Source organism: Notamacropus eugenii, chromosome 2 (genome assembly GCF_028372415.1).
Source record: "Notamacropus eugenii isolate mMacEug1 chromosome 2, mMacEug1.pri_v2, whole genome shotgun sequence".
In the NCBI taxonomy this organism is placed as follows: domain Eukaryota; kingdom Metazoa; phylum Chordata; class Mammalia; order Diprotodontia; family Macropodidae; genus Notamacropus; species Notamacropus eugenii.
In genome coordinates this window covers 419,451,082-419,471,516 of record NC_092873.1, presented here as the reverse complement: position 1 = coordinate 419,471,516, position 20,435 = coordinate 419,451,082, and the positions used below count along the sequence as shown (strand labels likewise).

At 36.8% G+C, this 20,435-nt stretch overlaps 1 protein-coding gene across 2 annotated transcripts in view; it reads left to right on the top strand.

The window, feature by feature from the left end:
• The window catches only part of SPATA17 (spermatogenesis associated 17), a 270,751-nt gene extending 258,845 nt beyond the window's left edge, over nucleotides 1-11,906 (top strand). For both annotated transcript variants that reach the window (XR_011975479.1, XM_072647825.1), the window contains one exon: nucleotides 11,748-11,906. Coding sequence is in view for 1 of the 2 variants with exons in the window: in XM_072647825.1 (XP_072503926.1) it covers nucleotides 11,748-11,828 (81 nt within the window). In the remaining variant the exon portion in view is untranslated. The remainder of the gene's footprint in view (nucleotides 1-11,747) is intronic.
• The last annotated feature ends 8,529 nt before the right edge of the window (nucleotides 11,907-20,435 follow it).

Sequence of the window (20,435 nt, the reverse complement as noted above, 5' to 3'; positions counted from 1 at the left end):
TTATGTATGTCTGTATATGTTTGCATACATACACATATATACACGTATCTGTATATATACATACACACATATGTATGTGTACATATCCATATATACACATATACATACATATGCATATATATATACATACATATTTCCCTCTTTGAACTAATTACAGTGAAAGTGAGGTTTAAGCATTACCTGCCACCCCACCCCCCATTTCCCCTTCCACTATAAAATCTCTTCTTTGCATGACTTTTATGTGAAGAAATTATCCCCCTCTATTTCTCCCTTCCCCCTTCTCCCAGTGTAGCACTCTTTCTCATCCCTTCATTTATTTTTTGGAGTCATCCAAGGATAATTGACTTACATTCATGCTTTCTGTCTATATAGACCTGGCATGGGGAATCTGAGGCCTTGAGGTCACATGTCGTCCTCTAGATCCTCAAGTGTGACTCTTTGATGGAATCCAAACTTCACAGAACAAATCTTTTTTTTGAGGGGTTAACAATCACTTTAATCAAGCACATGTATCATTCCTTTAACCAAGCACATATATCAGTTAATCAGGGAATTATTCAAGGAGTCAGTACCCTGAATTTCAGTTAGTCAAGCAGTTATTCAGGGAGTTAGCACCTTGAATTTCAAAGAGAATACAGAGAAATCAAAAGATCAACAGACATAGCTTCCTCTGCCTGAATTCAGCATTCAGTTGGACCCCAGCTGCCTGACCACAGTTACCAGAGAGGGAAGGATGACAACTGGGTTCTCAAAGCTGGGGGACTCCTTAGCGGCTCCCCAGAGTCCTCATCTGGCACTCAAACCTTCTTGCAAAAACTAAGCTCCCCCACAGAACAGATCTTGAGATGAAGTTTGGATTCTGCCAAAGAATCACACTTGAGGACCTAGAGGGCCACATGTGGCCTTGAGGCCGCAAGTTCTACACCCCTGTGTACAATCTGTCTAACTATCTTAATGACAACCAAGTTCTTACGAAATATATGTAACAACTTTGCATATGGAAAAGTAAACAATTTAACTTTATTGAGTCCCTTATGATTACTCTTTCATATTTATTTTCTATGCTTCTCTTAAGTCATGTATTTGGATGTCAAATTTTCTATTTAGCTGTTTTTTTTTAATCAGGAATACTTAAGAGTAATTTTTATGTCCATTTTTTCTTCTGAAGGATTATGCTCACTATTGTTGAGCATGTTATATTTGATTGTAATCCTAGCTCCTTTGCCCTCTGCAATATCATGTTCCAAGCCATCTCCTCTTCTAATGAGGAAGCCACTAAATCCTGGATGATCCTGACTGTGGTTCCACAATATTTCAATTGTTTCTTTCTGGCTGCTTGCAATATTTTCTCCTTCACTCAAGAGCTGTGGAATGGGGCTATACTGTTCCTGGGAGTTTTCATGTTAGGATCTCTTTCAGGATGTGATAGGTAAATTTTTTTACTTTCTATTTTACCTTCTGAATCTAAGATATTGGGGGCAATATGTCCGTATAATTTTTTGAAATATGATGTCTAGTCTCTTTTTTTGTCGTGGCTTTTAGATAGTCTGTAATCTAATTTATCTCTCCTTGATCTAGTTTCTAGGTAGTTATTTTTCCATGAGATGTTTCACATTTTCTCTTGTTTTTTCTCACTCGTTTGATTTTAGTTTATTGTTTGTTGATGTCTTGTGAAGTTACTATCTTTCACTTGCCCAATTTTTAAAAATTCTTTTCTTTGGTGAGCTTTTGTAACTCTTTTTTTCCCAATTTGGCCTATTCTGTTTTTTAAGGAATTATTTTCTTCAGTGAACTTTTGTGCCTCTTTTTCCATTAAGCCAATTTTATTTTTTTTAAGTATTATTTTCTTTGGTGTTTTTGTGCCTCTTTTACTAAGCTGCTAATTCTTTTTTTCATAATTCTCTTGTATCACTCTCATTTCTTTTCCCAATTTTTCCTCTAACACTCTCAACTCTTTCTTGAACTCTTCCTGGAAGTCTTCTTGAACTTGAGTCCAATGTGCATTTTTATTTGAGGCTTTGATTGTAGCTGTTTCTATGTTATTTTCTTCTGTGTTTGTGTCTCTATATTCCCTGCAACTTTAGTTGTTTTTTATGCTCAAGTTTTTTTGGTTATTTGTTCATTTTTTTCCCCAGCCTATTTCTTTACTTAGAACTTTATATTATGAACAAGATTTAGTGGGGGCCGTTCACCCCGAGCTGACAGGTTTATCTGACCAGCAGGGCCTGTCGACCCTGAAGGAACTCATTGTGAGTAACGATGAGACGGGAGGCAAAGATGTAAGACAACTCCTTTTATTCAAACTAGCTCAGGCACTTATATAGTATCATGTACGCCTTAGTTATGTAAGCAGCACAAGCAAGATTAAACTAGTTTAAGCAAGTTTTGCTACTGCTTTCCAGCCACGTTTGAAGAAGTAACTGGTGGTAAACAGGGGCAGAACCCTTCCTCCCAGCGCCATCTTGTTCATGCCCTACCAATCTCCCCTCAGATTACCTGAGCCGTGATTGGTATATGCTGTCCAAGAGAGCTGAGGGTTGGCAATTCCCTTACAATATTAAAGTTGGGCTCTGTTCACTTGGGAATGGGGAGGCTCTATCTTAAGCTTCAGACTTTTTTGTGCTGCTTTTATTTTCTGAACTAGGTCTGAGGGTCTGCAAGTTCTTGGTGCTTCCACAGTATTGTAATCTAGGGAGAGGTTCAATCATTGCTCTCCTGGTCCATACTCTGGTCTTTACCCAAGAAAGACCTCTGCTCTTCTGCAACCACAAATGCTAGCATTCTATACTGCCTTGGAACTGTGACCAGAGATCCTGTTCCCTTGTAACTGACCACAAACATGCCTCTCTTCCCTGGAATTGCAACCCAGAACTGCATGTGGACAATAAAGTTGCCAGTCCATACCAGCAATATCCACTGCCAGCAATGGGTCCCTTGTGATGTGATCTCCTTCTGATCAACCACCAACATCCTTATTGTCACTGTGTTGAGAGTTCCCAAACCTGCTGCTGCTGCTAGTGGGGCCACTTATAAAGCCCATGGTTTCTTCTACTGTCATGTATGTATGCTTTGGACTGGCCGCTACCCCAGTGTCACAGATCTGCCAACCTCTTAAGGTTTTTTAAGCCAGAAAAAATGTATCACCTTGCCTTTTTTTCTTTTTTCGCTCTGCTGCTCCAAATTTTGATTTGAGGCATTCTTTTAAAGTTGTTTAGAGGGGTATGTTGAGAGAGTTCAACTAGGCTGCTGCCCATAAACCATCATTTTGACTCTACCCCCTATGAATATCTTTGTAACTGTTGGTGCCTATGCAAAGCATTTTGTAACCACCAGTTGCAAAGAGGAAAGAAATCTCAAGTACTTCTATGTAACTTTTTTGTCTGGTTAATTACTCCTTGAAACCAGACATCATTTGCATTACCAATTCTTCCTATAAATGTCACTCTGGAGAAGGCAGCTTAGGGGAGCTAAATGTATGAGAGAGAATTAAAATTATGGGACAAGCCCTATTCACCAGCTGAAATATTGTAAACTAGCTTTACAGGGACAGGATTGGTGTCGATGCACTTTGTATGAAAGGTGCTATAGAAGCATCAGCCTTTGTTGAAATAAATAAAATTAATGGATCCCTTTTCATATACAACAAGGCTATGAAATCCCTTTCATGCTGCTTACAGACAAAGAAAAGTCAATACTTTTTTTATTACTGGATGCTGACTTACATTCTGGACGAGAAGTGCCAGGTGCACTAAGTGATTTCAGTTAGAAAAGTTTACCCCAAAGAAACATTGGAGCTAAGAAATCAGTCTTTTTAGGGGAGCTTAGTGGGTTTTGAGCACTTAAAATGACATTTGTGCTGTATTGACAGAAGTGGTTGTTGTGGTCATTTGGGGTATGTCAGGAGCTCTTGTACTAACTGGAAAAGTTTTCAGCCAGTACCGGTAAAATTACAAAGGAAGAAATTAGTTGGATTAACATTTAACCTCTTTTGAATGACCTTAGAGGTCTAGGGTAGTTAGAACATTATGGGAATTTCTTGAAAAAAATTATTTATAATGCTTTATATTTGTGAAGTATCACCATCTTAGATGTGTAAATATTCATCATAAAGCCCCATCTGAAATGAAAGTTAGTTTCATAAATGTTTGGAAAAATTCAATATTATATTATCCCATTGACTGCCTTTGTAGAGACTAAACAAAGATCATAATTAAAACTAAAATATATTATCTTTAATGGCCTTTGGTTCTACCAGCTTGGTTCTTGAAATGTATGCATTAAGTGGATATTTTAATGGCAGGAAACTAATATGTGTTGGAACTACTTTATAATGCCAAGCATGAGCAAGGATGAGGGATGGAACTATATATGTCTCCATATCCAAAGTTAGTGTGTTATAGTGGAAAGAACACTAAACTTGGAGTTAGGAGAACCCTTTGTTTGAATCCTGGTTCTGACACTTAGTTGTGTGACCCTGGGCAAGTCAGTTATCTATTTTGAGTGTCCCTTTTACCTGTCATTTTCACCTCATAGGGTTGAGGTGAAGACTGAGCTTGGTGAACTTTTAAGTATTATAGAAAAGATAGTTAATCTATTTTGGAGGTCATGGTATATTAAATCCATAAGTTAATGCAGCAATTAACCAATAATAAAGAATTTCTAGTAAATTATAGCTAAAACATAGGTGGTCCAACCAACTAAAAACCCAAGTGTCCTAATAGGAAACCAATTCAAAAGAAAAAAGTTTTATTCAAACATTATTGAAGCTGTATTCTCAGGCCTAATAGCCAAAGTATTTATAAGGATTATTAGTGTTCTCACTGACAAAACACAGCTACTTAACCTAGCTCATGTACCTATATGCAGAGATGCACATTATTCTTTATAATATTCTCTGTAATACAGTCAAACTAAATACAAGTGACCCCAGTCTTTCCCTGTGGCTCTAACTTGACATAGGAACCCATATGCAAAAATATGTTATATATAAGATATTATCAACTCATCATCTAAAGAGCTTATTTCATGTATTGCATGGGAATTGGAATGGATTTAAAAAAAAAAAACCCTTCTTGACCAGTAGTCAACATTTGAAGGAAGATTAGATAGAAATAGGAGTATTTGTGATCTTAAAAGAATGAAGTGAAGTAGATAAAAATTATAACCAGGACTTGTGTTCAAACTAATGAGCCAATAGATCATGTACCATTCTGTCTACAATACATTTTCAAATAGATAACACAGATTTTAAGTGTTGGAAGGGACCACCAAGGCTGTCTGGCCCACCATGTATCTTAAGGGGCATTCTTTCTATAATTTGCCCAAGTTATTATTGAGATTTTGCTTGAAGACCTCCAGTGAGAAATTCTACCATCTCCTGAGCTGTCTCATTTCAGTGTCTTGAATATAATAAATATTCAATAAATATTTGTTCATCTGAAATAAAGCAGCAGTTTTTTATATTTCCTCTCATGCTTCTTTATGCTTAGTTTACCATTGTTGTGGACAGCACCATCATGTGAGAGTTTCAGAGTCTGAGTTGACAAGAACCTCAGAGGCTCCAACTGTATCTGAGCCAGAATCTCCTCTGTACTTTAACCAATAAATTGTCACATCACTAACTTCCCAAACAAAATTCTTCAAATCAAAAATAAAAAAAGCTTCATGCATTTTCCTTTGAGCTCAATATCAAATGTGCTGATTTTTCCTTTTAAGATATTTTTCAAAAATTCTCTTACCTTGTAACTATTGTCAGCCTCCTCTTCTACAGAGAACTGTAGAAGTTGAGTGATGGAGGTCATCTAATTTGACATGTCCTATAATGGATGGTTCCATAACAAACCCAGATGATCTATGAGTCAACAAACATTAAAGACCTACTATATGCAGAACACTATGCTAGATGCTAAGTGAAATACAAAGTTTAATTTGGATACAACCATTGCTTTCAATGGACTTCTATTTAGTTCAATCAAATAAGCATTTATTAAGTCCTAATATGTACAAGAGGTTAAGAGACTGCATGGCATAGTCATAGAGAGCTGGCTTCAGAGTCAGGAAGACCTGGGTTTGAATTCTACCTTTCCCATATACTTGCTATGTGACCTTAGGCAAGTCACTTAAATTTTCAGTGCCCCCAAGAAACTCCCTAAAACAATAAGTTGTAGAGTTCATGAGGACTCTCCTATACCAAATGAAATCACAGATCTAATCTAAAAAACAAAAACATTGTACAAGATACTGTCATGAGCCTTGGAGTTACAAGATCAGAAACAAAATGGGCTCTAACTTGAAGAAGTTACCGTTAGAAGTTAGAAATTCACTCCCCTGGGAAGGTAAACTGTGTGCGCAGATAAATTAAATATCAGGTAATTTGAGATGGAGAGGCAGCTACGTGACACACACAATGGATTGAGTGCCAGGCTTGGATTCAGGAAGGCCTGAGTTGAAATCCAGCCTCAGACACTTATTATCTGGGTGACCTTGAGCAAGTTACTTAATCCTGTTTGCTTCAGTTTTCTGATCTCTAAAATGAGCTGGAGAAGGAAGTGGCAAACTGCTCCATTATCTTTGCCAAGAAAACCCCACATGGAGTCACAAAGATCAGACACAACAGAAGCAACTGAACAAGAACAACAAATTTTAGATGGGAGAGATCACAGATAATTGAGGAACACATGAAAGTGTTCATGGAGTCACCCTAGCTAAACTTTCAAAAAAAAGTAATTCTGGGAGTCCTAGATAAAGAGCAAGTATATATCAGGCATTGGAGGGGGGGGCAACTTTTAGATATAGAATGCTGAGTTATTGGAACATATTCTAATATTCTAGTTTGGATAGAATGTAGAGTGAATGTAGAAAGGAAGAAATTAAGCAGAAAGGTAGATTGAAGACTTAAATTTTTAAAAAAAGTTAGAAGACCATAAATTCTGAGTTGAAGGATTTCCATTCTCATCCTGGTCACAAAAGGGAGCTGCTGAAGGTTTGAGGGAAAGTCAGTGGAATGATACAGTCATACTTCTGCCTCAAGAAATCTTAAAGAACTGCCTGGAGTAGAAAAAAGGTTTGAGGCAGGGAAACCAGTTGGATTATTCCAATGGCATAATCCTGAGGAGAGTTGATCCTAAAAAACTGTGGTGGTGCTATGGATGGAGAGAAACAGAAAGAAGCAAGACATTTTGTGGAGATAGAATTGCAAAGGCTTAGCAGCTTAGTGGATATGGAGGGGCAGTTTGAGTGATAGGAAAGAGTGTAGAATGATCAACTATGAAGCCTTGACTGAGATAGCTAGGAGGATAGTGGTATTTTCAGTTATAGAACTTCTCATCTTCTAAGTCTTTCATGTGAATGATAATGAACCATTTCTTCCCTGTTCTCTACTCAGGTGATGGAGATGATGAAGCTCCATTAGAATTGAATACCTATGCTTCATGTCATTGTTTGCCCCCAGAAAATGGATCTTTTTCTTCTTCTTATCCAGAATATAACAAAAAATTCCACTTTATTTCCCTATGCATTTTTCACAAGCCTCAGATCCTGGGCTTTACTGCCATTGACCCTAAGTATTCTTGTGTCCAACATCTTCCATCTCTGCCCTCTGCCTTTGCCTAAGTCATTCTTGTAACAATTTCAAGACTCTTGCACCTTCCTGCCACTTCCCAAAATCCCTTGCTGAAGTCAAAGTGCAATATAAGATGCCTATTCCTACATTAGATCTTCCTAATAAGTTATTAGTTACTTGAAGTAACTTTATATTAATTTGTATTTTCTCTGCATTTACTCATGGGCAAATTTGTCATTATCCCCCGGTGAAATGTAAGGTCCTTGAAGGCAGGGACTGCTTCATTTTTTCTTCACATTCCCAGCACATAACATAACCTTGGTGCTTAGTAAATACTTATTTGTTGTAAAATCTCCAGCAAATTTTGTTTTTATCATGTCAGAGATTCTTGATGACACTGTAAGTATATAATATACTGCAGATGTTGTATTTAATTAAAATTTTTGACTGATCATTATCTTCTCTGAACATCACTTTGACTGATGTTATCCCTATTTTCTGTGGCCTCTCCCTTTACAAATCAAGTTTAAGATTCTCATGCTCTGCTTTAGAGCCCATTACTAGTTTACCTGTTCCTCAGCCTGGTCTTTGCCTACAGATTAACTTCTTTAATGCCCTACATTTGATCAGTCTTATACCATTATCTAAGTTGAGGTTATAACCTTTTTTCTATTATCGCCCCCTTCAGCAGTCTGGTTAGGTCACAATAATGTTCTTAAATGCATAAAATAAAATACATAAGATTCGCATGGTGATGAGATTAGAAGTGATCAGCTTATCCTGAGAGAGGCATCTTATTCTGCGGAAGAGTTGAAACCAAGCAGATGGAGGAGAGAGATGCAGAGCTGATGTTCTCTAAAATTGAATAGATGTGAAGAAAATGATCACATTCTTTTGTTGCTGATTTCAAAAGTTTCATGAGAAAAGAAAGTCTAAAGGAAAAGAGAAGGAAGAAAAAATACAAAAAAGTAATAGGAAAGAAAAATTAAATCCAGAAAAAAGACCAAAAAGCAAAGCACTAAGACTAAGAATGTGTGTGTGTGTGTGTGTGTGTGTGTGTGTGTGTGTGTGTGTGTCTTGGCTCTTTACAATGTAGTTTTGTTATTGTGTTTTATACACTATAAGTTCCCAGATAGAACATTGTATACACTTAAATATCAGTACAAAAATGCATTTTAAAGCCAAATGAGAATGATTTTGGATCAGCTACAATTTAGAATACATGCTATGTTATACTGATCCTCTAATAATGTTAGTGAAGCAAACATCTAGTTTTTAACAGAAGCAAATTACATTCATGGGTTACATATGGACAGAAAATATTCTAATGTCAAGGCAAAAGCATATTTCTTTGAGGACACTTAAACATTTTAATCAGAAGTACAATACATACACATACACATATGTACCTCAGACTGGAGGTCAGAAATTTTTTTAGACTTAAAGGAAAACTTTTGATTTTTTAAACCTAAAACCTTTGTTTTTAAAACCTAAAAGCAAACATTCACATATACAATTGACCTAGAAAATCCATTTTTTATCTTATCTCATTCTGTCTCTTGGAAGTTTTCTCAAGATGTGGTCAAAGACCAACCCTCTTCCCTTTTGACATCCTAGCCAGTTGTTTAAATGCCCAGTTGTGAGTAACTGGTAAAATAGCTTTGAATAACTAAATAAACAGTGCAGTGCTTAGCTCAAAGTAATCTTACACTAAGGGGGTGAGGGGCACAGAAAATTTACTCTTTGTCATTTGGACTTGGGTTTGAAAATGAACCTGGGCTTCATTCCAGCTCAAAAAGCCATTCACTTCAAAAGACTCCTAAATTGTCCCAAGGAGCTCATTTTGGCAGTGGATTATTTGTGTTTGGCTGGGCATCCTAATAGTAAAAGCTGTCTGCTCTGGCAAATGAGGGCTTCAGCAGCATTTAGATTTACCATTTCCCATTTTTTTCTCTCCTGATGAAGTTATTTTTCAGAAAAGTTGGTGGGTTTTTTGTGTTTTTCTTTTTTTGGCCAAAAAATAAAAGAGAGAGAGAAAATTTTTTTAGGAGCAAGACAATGCAAACACAGGGCAGATTATTTCATTGCCACTAGTGAACACACATCAGCATGTCACAATGACCTGCATTTCTATGAGAATCAAATTTTAAACACATAGTGATCAGTGCAAGCTCTCATGAAGCCAGAGCATCCCTTGTGGCATATACTACTCTTCTCACATCAAATGCCAATTGCATTGATTCACTGTGGGAGAGGGCTATTTTCCCTGGGTGGGAAAATAGGGATTTGAACTGAAAAAACAAAAACAACATCAAGGACAGTAAGGGCTTTCTGGACAGCTTATACCCAATTATCTGTACGCTACAGCATAAACGTAAAACTAAACAATAGAAATAATGTACCTATGGATATTAGCGACACCACCTGCCTTCTCTACCATCACATTTTGGGGATATTTTGATGGGAGCAAAGAGCACCTTGGCCTCCTTAAAGTACCTTTGTATCTTTAAAAGAAAATAGCAGGTCCATGGGAATGGGTATTTTAAAATGAAGATTCATTTTTAAATTAAGTTGAATATTGTTATTATGTGTATTAGGAGGTAAGAGGCAGCATAGTTTAGTGGACAGAGGATTTACATTAACAGAAGATCCTGGGTACAAATCCCAGCAATCCTTGATACAATACTAAATTGTGGGATTGAACCTCCCAAGTCTAAGTTAGATTAGAATTTATGATCAACATTAAGGGAAAGAATTTTCACACAGGAAGTTGCCTATACAGAACAAATCATAGACTGGGTTCCAAATATTAGAGAGTTCAGTGCTGCAACACAGTGAAGTACTTTGATTACCTTTATGTGTTGTACCTTTTGGATTTCCATAGTTGATGCTGAAGTGATTCCCAAAGTATTTCAGCAGTGAACAATTCAGCTATATCTAAGACGTATTCATAGCTAAGAGGTCTAGGGAATGGATCTGTAATTTTATTGCTATGGGTAATTCCCAGGTGAGGAAACCCTACCAACACAAGTTTGCACTTTCTCTGCAATTTACAGTCTTAGAGAGCTACTTAGGGCACTGAGGGTAAGTGACTTGCATAGGGAGTCCCACAGTCAGTATGTGTCAAAGGCAGCACTTGAACCCAGGTTTCCTGGCTTCAGGGCTGACTCTCCACTCTGCCACACAATTTATCAATGTAATAGTTGAGAAAATATTCAAAGAAAATATTACCAAAGGAAAATATTTATGACATATTCTTAATCATAATACCAGTGGGGTAAAAGAGTAAGCTACATAAATAAAATTGGGAAAGAATTAGAAATGGCTCAGGGTCAGTCGGCAATACACTATTGTAGTCTAGAGACACTGAATAACATTGAAGATATAGCAGCTAGAAAGCTTGATATAAACTTTTGAATGTACTCAGGACTGCTTAGACCCAGAGAGGTATGTAGACAATGAAGGACAGTTAGAAGACAGCCACAAAGATCCTTTCAGATGGCCAAAAAAGAATAGCCTTTGATAGATGGTACTATGTGGGTTCTCCTGCCCCTCCCTCCACCCTGAATGTACCTCCTCTTCCATCATTCAGCATTTAGTGCTTTCTCTTGTGAGGTTACCTTGTATCTTGTTTACATAAATTTTATATATACCTACATGTGTTCATGTCTGTTTCCCCATTAAAATATAAACTCCTTGAAGGGAGGATCTTATTATTAATTAGCTTATTGGAAAAGAAAAAAGTCACACACAGAACATTTATAGAGAGGTAAAGAAACATCTCTTCATCTTGAATGGAACTGGAAAAGAATTCCTGCAAATATAGATGTGACACTAATGGCCCTATTCTATATCCTAGTTCTCGGTCTTGCCTCCTCCAATAGATTGCAGGTCCCTTGAGGGGAGAAACACTGTTTTGTACACCATTATATCATCACAATAACTACTATACAGTGTAGTTATTCTTAATTTTTATTGAATTAATGGATGAATTATTTCTTTGCTTTCAGGTAACAACTTTCTGATCTCTAAATATTATTGCTATCCATTAGCAAGCAGAATTACAATTTTGAAATCAAAATTAATTTGTATCTTTATTCTTTTTCATCGTAATTGAAACAAATTTAGACAGCATAAATATGTCTTAACTACTTTAAACCTTTTTTTCTCTTTTTTTTCCTCCTAGAACTTCCAGACAGTGTTCCCACCGTTTGTTCTCTTTGACAAGTATGGAAAAGTATACTCAAGAGCTGGAGAGATAGTGTAAGGGTGTGTATTTCTATGTGAAGAACTCTTCAAAATGTAATAAAGTCACAAAGTCACAAATAAAGTTAATTGATCTGTCTCCATGCATTTTGAAAGTCATCTCATCATCATATTCTTATGTAAAGAAACTTCCTAGACCACTTAATATCTAACCTAGTGGAGGCATGCATTTTTTTTCTAGACTATCTACTGATACAAATATACTCACCTATAATTATATGGACTTCACAATACTTTAAAGGAGGCATAAAATTAGAACAAAGGTGAAGGTACCATCCTAATAGAGGGAAGATGTTAGTAATATGGTTTATAAAATACATATGGAAAATAATGATGGTAGTTCAAACAGTAAAATCAGTCAAACTGATTTTTGGGGGTATTGAACACTACACTAAGGACTTAGGAAGAATTCCAAAGAAATCAAAGCTCTATTTCTTGACATCAGCAACTATACAGTCTGGGTAGACAGACCAAAGAGACCCACATGCAGCTACTTTTAAAATACTCATTACAAAATATTAGTAGATAGAAAATTGTGTAGTTAACAATAGCTGCAGGATAGACAAATGATCAAAAGAGTGACATTGGCTTAGGGAAAGTTTCCTAACATGGTTTTGTTCCAGATTTTAGATATGATAGAGAAAGGGTGTGGAGAACATTGTGTGTGGAGAGAATGACACCTAAAGATGTGGAGGCAGGTAGGAGAAAGTAATTTACTTGGGAACCTCATGTTGACTCCTTCAGAACCCCTGCATATGTTGGCCTCATGGAGATCCAAACCCCCACTATACCTCGGGAAGTTAGTTATTACCATCTCTTCTGGATACATCCTGCTACTGATAGCATAAAGACTCATAATATGTCCTCATGGGAAACTCAGCTGCATTTAATCTTTTTAACTGATAGTATTTGAGAGATCCTGCAAATATTTCCTTTGTTCATGTAATGTTGAATTTTAACCCAAATTCTTTAAGATTTGTTGCAGAGGAAAGCTAATGTTGAAAACATTGAGGAGAGTTATTTCCTTGTGCCAGTGCAGTGTGGTTGTTTATTTAAAAAAAATGTGTAACATTTTTTTCTCAATTACATATACACATATTCACTTTTAAGTTGCTTGCATGAACATATTTTACTGTTGGTCTAGAAGGGAAATCACTAGCAAATAGTCATTGCCATATTATATCAATGTAAAGACTAAATGCTAAGTGTGCTTAGTATGGCAAAGATGATTTCATCTTTTTGGTTATTTAACGCCTTTTGTGAAGTACTCTATTACATGGATATATTCAGTAGCTTATGGCAATAATTAAGTTATCCTCATGATAATGGCTAATATTTTTACAATGTATTCCATCTGTCTTGATCTGGAATATCTAAAAAGTAATAGGTGTATAAGATATGACTGTAAAGCAAGGCAAGTGATTTTTCAACAAATGCACCAGAACTTATGCCTCCAAATGAATGGCGTCCCTATTCAGATTAACAAATGTTACCTTGGCAGCCTAAACACGTATTCCAACAATGCTGCCACTGCTCAAAGCATTTTTGGAATGCCTCTTTGGGGATTGGCTTCAGAGTATGTAGCATGTGCTTTTGAATACCCTAATTGGTGACAAATCATCACAATCTCAGAGTCAATTTGATTTGGGGAAACAGCCAATAGTAATTCGGAGCCAATTGTCATGAATAATATGGGTGGCCAAGGTGGGTTATACCAATTTAAAAGGTGCAACAAGTAACCAGAGTGGATTGTTTTATATAACTGGAGGCAGTTCCACAAAAGGGAATTCCAAAAGGGCTTTGAGCAGTGGCGGCCTCATGGAGATAAATTTACAGTTTTCCAGAGTGACTGCTTTCAAGTGCAACCTGCACATCTAAAGTCATCAGTTTTGTGGTGATGGTTAAAAATTCAGTTTCATAATTTTATAGTTGCACATATGTGTATATGACACATTTATAACACATACACTAATATTTAAATAGCATTACTATGTGCCAGGTACTGCATTAAATGCTTCACAATTCTTATCTCATTTGATCCTCCCCAAAACCCTGCAATGTGTTATTATTATCCCCATTTTACAGATAAGGAAACTGAGGCAGACAAAACAGAAGTAATTTTCCCAGGATCACACAGCTAGTAAGTGTCTGAGGTCAGATTTGAATTCAGGTCTTCCTGACTCAGGCCCAGCAATCTATCCATTGTGTCACTTAGCTATTTACATACATGCAAACATGTATGCCTATGGTATTTAGAATTGTTGACTTATGTCAAATTATTGTGATACAGTTGACAAAGAATATAAATTTTGGGGGACAAGGTTAAAGTGGTGTCTGAAAAGGGAGTGTTTTTTTTTTAATGCAATTGACCTCTAATTCCAACTTCAAAGAGTCTTCTCTTTACAAAGAATTTTTTTTTTCAAAAATTTTTAGTATGGTTGTTTGCAACTTGGAATTAATTCTCTCATAGGTACCATTGGTTAAACACAAACACTGGAACTTACTTAGTATAGTAAGTTTTGAAAAATGTTTAACATGCATTTTTTCCCCTTTTATTTTCACAATAAATCCCTGAGGTATATGCTACAAATATGACTAACATCCATTTTATAGATGAGGAAACCGATTATAGGATTGACTTGCTCATAAGGCAGTGTATTGTTGTGGAAAGATTACCATACTTGGACATGAATTCAAATACCACATGTGACATTTACTAGCAGCGTGAACAAGGGCAAATCACAGTCAGTTTTAGTTTCTCTTTCTTCATCTGTAAAATAGATGATAATACCACTTAACTGGTGGATTGCTGTAAGGATCAAATGAGATTCTATGTGTGTGTGTATTTGTACGTGTACATATGTGTATGTGTGTGTACACACACAGAGAAATCATATTCAAAATAACTTAAAAAATCCATAAAACATCTGAGAATCTACAATACACATTCATAATTTATAGAAATACAATTGCAAAATGATCTTTATAGGAACAAAGGAAGACAAATGGGAGAGAGATACATTGTTGATAGTTGCTAGGGTCTATATGATAAAAAATATGATATTGCCAAATTTGTCATCATATATAGTTCTATGCCAGTCAGATGAACAAGGCCTACCTTATAGAATTAGACAGCACATAGCAAAATTCCACTGGAGGAGTAAAAGTTCAAGAATCTCAAGGAATGAAGGAAAGACCTACCATTGCCAGATTTCAAAACATATTACAAAACAGTGATCATCAAAACTATTAGTGGAAGAGAGTTAAATCAATTCTAGAAACAACTGAATATAGCAAACAAGTTTTCTGTAAATCCAAGAAAACAAACCATTAGGAGAAGAAAGTCCTTTTCACCTAGAACTGTTGGGAAGAGTGTAAAATAATTTGGCAGAAATTAGTCTTAGACCAGCATTCTAAACCTAAGCTCCAAATGGATGGAACTTTGTTAAAAAGAATACAGGTGGACCACGTGGCATATGTTCCAACAAAAATGGTCATTGTATCACTTTATTTTGCTTAACTGTATTTCATTGTTACAAAAGAAATTTCTGTTGTAGAGGGGGTATTGAAAAATGATAATGATGGAAAATCAATTAAAACATTAATAAATAAAATCACCATGGAGATGGATTGCATTTGTTCTTGAGTTTTGGGTTTTTCCAGGTTTACTTCAAAACTTATGGCTTTTATTTTCCTTGATATGGATATGATGAATACCTAGCAGCACTTTTAATAATAATGCTTTATAGTTCTCATATTTTATAAATATCAGTATAACAATTATAGGCATTCTGTAAGACACAATTAAAGGAAATGAGTCTGAGAGGGACCACGTAAGTGGTAAATGAAGGAAATAGGGCTAGAACCCAAATCTCATGGCATTCTCACTAATCACCATCTTGGAACCTCTAAAAACAAGGGAGTATTTCTGACACATCAGATATGGGACTGTTCCCTTATACAGAAAGAAAAGGGAAATATTCTTTGATTTATGAACGAATCAATGAGCTTTATTAAGCACTCACTATGTCCCTGGCACTTTTCTGGATGTTGAAGATAAAAATACCAAGAATAAAATGATTCCTACTCTCAAGTAACTTAATCTAATAGGAGGTAGGGGGGGAGACAAGTATATTATGTCATATTAATATATACAAAATAAAATACAAATATTCTAAATACAAATTTAAATATTAGGTAGTCTAGATGGAAAGGGATGGAGTGACCTTAACTCTGCCATCCTGTTAAGATTTGATCTTGGGATAAAATGAGGCACTCGAGTTATTGAGAAGTGCATACAAGGTTTACTTTGCCCTAACAGAGCAAGGTTATCCAACTAGGACTCAGCAGCCCTTGTGACCCTTGTAGCATTCTCTAGACACAGTTTCCATCACCTCTATCAGCAGGGCAAAATATGGCGGTTTGTGCGGTCCTTGGAAATCAACCAAATCCAGGGGCTCTGACTCCACATAGGTGGGATCTGCAGGAAGCTATATCAAGGGAGACAGGGTCCAATCAAATAGTGATAGTCTCATTGCATTTCAGGGAAAACTCATCCATGCTGCCATGAAAACTGGCAAACCCTGATTTACTGCAGGACACTAGCAGAAGAATCCAGAATTTTCCAGAAGAATCTGGAAATACTTTCAATTGGAAGGCGATGCTTGACCTTGAAGGAAGAGAGGGAATCTATGTGGCAGAGGTGAAGGAGGGAGTGAATTCCAGACATAGGAACAACCAGCATAAAGGTACAGTGATAGTGTACTATGGCACCACTCTCTGGATGCAGAGTTGGATGAGTGCATCACCCTTCCTCCTACCAGCTGCAGCTGTCTGTAAAGAATATCCTCTAATCTCTTTTTTACACATAAGCAGGGGTGTGCTAGAAACAGTTCAAACTGGCTGACAAGAGCCAATCATTAAATTTTTAGTGTGAGCATTTACAGCTCAGAAATTAGAGAATACTACAAATAAGGGTTTGATTTATTTTGCTCATTGTCTAAAGTATTAATGATATTGATTGAATTTAAAAGTGTTCTGTGAGAACTTTTGGGGGGAAGGAGGGAAGGAGTTATTAAACACCAATACACCCCTGTACAAATGTACTGTACCAGAGGAGAGCCAGGAATGTGACCTGGAGAGAAAGGAAAATGTGGATGAGTGGCCTGGGTATCCTCTTTAAAATGGAGATTCTGGAAGGACCAGCCAATCAGAGGAAGGGCCAAAGGGGCAGGGGGTATTTACAGAGAAGACCAGTCCTGGAGTAAGCTTCTAGAGTAGAGAGATTATCACAGCCTTGTAGAGAAATCTGAGAGGGGAGTGAGGAGTATATCCTGGAAAGGAAGCCATACAACTGTGCAGATTGGGTCTGTTACATGTTTATGTTAATTAATCCTAATTGGGCTCTGACTACAGCAAGGTGATACTTTCAGTCCTCCCAAGTTGATTCTCACACTCCCCACAGCAGCTGTTCTAAACCACCTCTTCTCTCATGAACCTCCCACAATACCTTCCATACACCCACTCAACAGAGGGCCTTATCTCATACTTAACTGAAAAAACATAGAGGCAATTTTCTAGGTGCTCCCTCTTCTGCTCCACTCTACATTTCAAACCCCCTTGGTTTTAACCTCTATTGCTTCTTCTTGTATTGCAATGTCTGATGAAATGGTGCTTTTCCTACCAAGGTCAACTTCTCTACTTGCACTCTGGATCCCAAACCCTTCCCTTTTCTCTAGTAGATTATTCTCACAATCATGAATGAATAAATGAGTGAAAAAAACTGGGAATAAAAATAGTTTCTAGTCTCAAGGAGCTTATATTCTCATTATATTTTCTTCCCAATCTTCCCATCTTCTGTATTTCCCTCTTTATTCCGAGGCTACAACCATTCTTCCATTCACCCTGGTTTGCCATCACAATCATCCTTGATTCTCCTATCTGTCCTTTATGACATATATCTAATCAGTTACTCAATCTTGTCAATTCTACCTCCAAAGCACTAACCAAGGTCAGCCTTAATAGCCTCTCTTTTGTACTATTGCAACAGACTCCTAATTTATCTTCTTGGCCCAAGTTCTTCCCTTTTCCAATTTATCCCCAACATAGCTGCCAAATTGATAATACCTAAAGCAAAGGTCTGAGCATGCCATTCCCCTGCTCAGTAAATACTGATGGATCCTTCTTGCCTCTAAAATCAATCAATCAATCATTCAGCTACTTAATTAAACAAACATTTATTTAACACCCATTATATGCCAGCCTCTGTATTAGGTTCTAGAAATGACAAAAATGAAACCATTCCTGACCTCAAGGAGTTCAATAATTTATTGTGAGAAAAGCAGGTGGGGATAGGTGGTCAAGGTCTTTAAAAACAGAAGAGCTTATATTTGATCTTAGAAACAATAGGGAACCACTGTAAGTGGGATACTGACATAGTCAGACCTGTGCTTTAGGAAAATTTTTTGGCAGCTATATGGAATATGGACAAGTTTGCCTAATATTTAAAGCTCTTTACAAGATGAACCCATTGTACCCTTCCATCTTTATTATGCAATACTCAACTATATGTATATATATAATATATGTCTATATATGAATGTATATGTATATATACAGGTAAATTGGACTTCTTGCTCTGTCTTCAATCCTATCCACTAAATATTTGTTAAGCCCAAACTATGTGCTGGGATATTGTGCTAAGCAAGGGAATGTCCTCCTTCACAGCTGACATTCCATCTCCCACCTCTGTGACTTTGCAGAGGCTACCCATCATGCTTGGAATTCTCTCTTTTCTCATCTGTGCCTTGAGTTCGCTTCACAGCTCAGCTCAAATACCATCTCCAACATGATGTCTTTCTGAATTCCCATAGCCCCTAGTGCCTCCTCTTTTAAGTTTATTTTCTAGGAATACGTGTTACCTTCCCAAGTAGAACGTAAAACTCCTTGAAAGTGGAGAGCGTTTCCTTTGTCCTCGAATCCCTAGTGCCCTAGATAAAATAGGTATCTAATAAATGCTTCATGGTCAATTGCCTCATTAGAGATGGAACAGATAAGACCAGTAAATTCCTAAACTGATTCCTCATGGCTAGTGCTCTGTCTCCATCTCATTTTCTATGGATGCCTCCGCCACGTTGCTGGTCTGCATTTGGCATATTGTAACAATTAGCTGAAGTGTCAAATGATGGACAAAAGCAGAATGTTGCAGCCCATGCATGATTCCACTCAAAGTCTTCATTCAGGATAGATGACCCTCTGTTATCAAAGATCTTAGCAACAAGGCACAAGTTCTGGCCAATCTTGTCTAGATGGAAAGATTTTGAGTCCCATCTGGGGAATGTATTGTCTGTTATCTAAAGACCCCAGCTTAGTTATGGTCAGAGAGACTCAGCAAGGGAAAGTTGGCTACTAGATCATCAGTTATTTTGGCCACAGCAACTCACAAAGTCTTGACTCTGGCATGATGAGATCGCAATTTGTGTTGATGGAGGGAGTACCCAAACCAATTAAAACATTTATCTTTGTAGTTCTAAAGTTCAAGTTTAAACTCCTTGAGGGGGCAGAAGAAGTGTGCTGTCTTGTTGGAATGTGATGTTAGGTAACTAATTTCCCCACACCAGAATGCCTTATTCTGAAGGAAGTTCAGTGTTGGAAGGGCTGAGTGAGTGAAAGGAGAGACAGTGTACAATTTTGAATGGCAACAGCAATAATAATACTATTAATAATAGCTAACATGTAGTAGGAGCAATATCCTAAACTCTCCCTGCTCCCCTTCCCTATACAAGTTAAAATCATTTTTCCTTAAGATCTGGTTGATTCTGAGCACTAAGGGCTCAGACTATGGGCATTACTTCCTTGTCACCTGAGTATAAAACAGACATGAGGGGCTAGAAGAGTTCTCAGATGATTGGCTGCTGGATTGAAATGGGAAGTTGTCCTTTCGTTATTAACTGGGGAGCAATCTGAGTATCTCCTTTTGTTCTAATAGCAAGCCTAATCTAGTAGGGGATTGCCCTGAATCAGGTCCAGCCCAGGACCATTTCCATAGTGCTTTAAGGTTTGCATAGTACTTTACGTATATGATCTTCTTTAGTTTCACAACAATCCTGTGAATCGGGTGTAATGATTACCCTCATTGTATAGATGAGGAAACTGAGGTTAAGAGATTAAGTCATTTGTCAAGAGTTGCACAACTAGTACACAGAGTACATATCTTTACTATGTATAGTACTGAATAGTACATATCTGAAGCAACATTTGAACTCAGATCTTGTGACTCCAGGTCTAGCATTTATTCACTATATGGATCTAACTGCTTTCTAGCTGGAGTTCAAGGTAACTTTGAAAGTGCAAGTTCCAACAATAAATACAACAAAAGTTTGTAATTTGAGGCCTCTTATACTTCATTTTTCTTTATGAAGAAATTTCTTTAGACTATTTTAATTCTGGTCATTTAAAAGCAGCTCATTTTTCCTAGGATATTATAATTCCTAATGATATTAATTATATAGTGAGAAATAACAAATGATCAAGCCTTCAACTAGGTGGTATAGGGAATACTACAATGGACCTGGAATCAGGGAAACCTGAGTTCAAAACTAGTATCAGA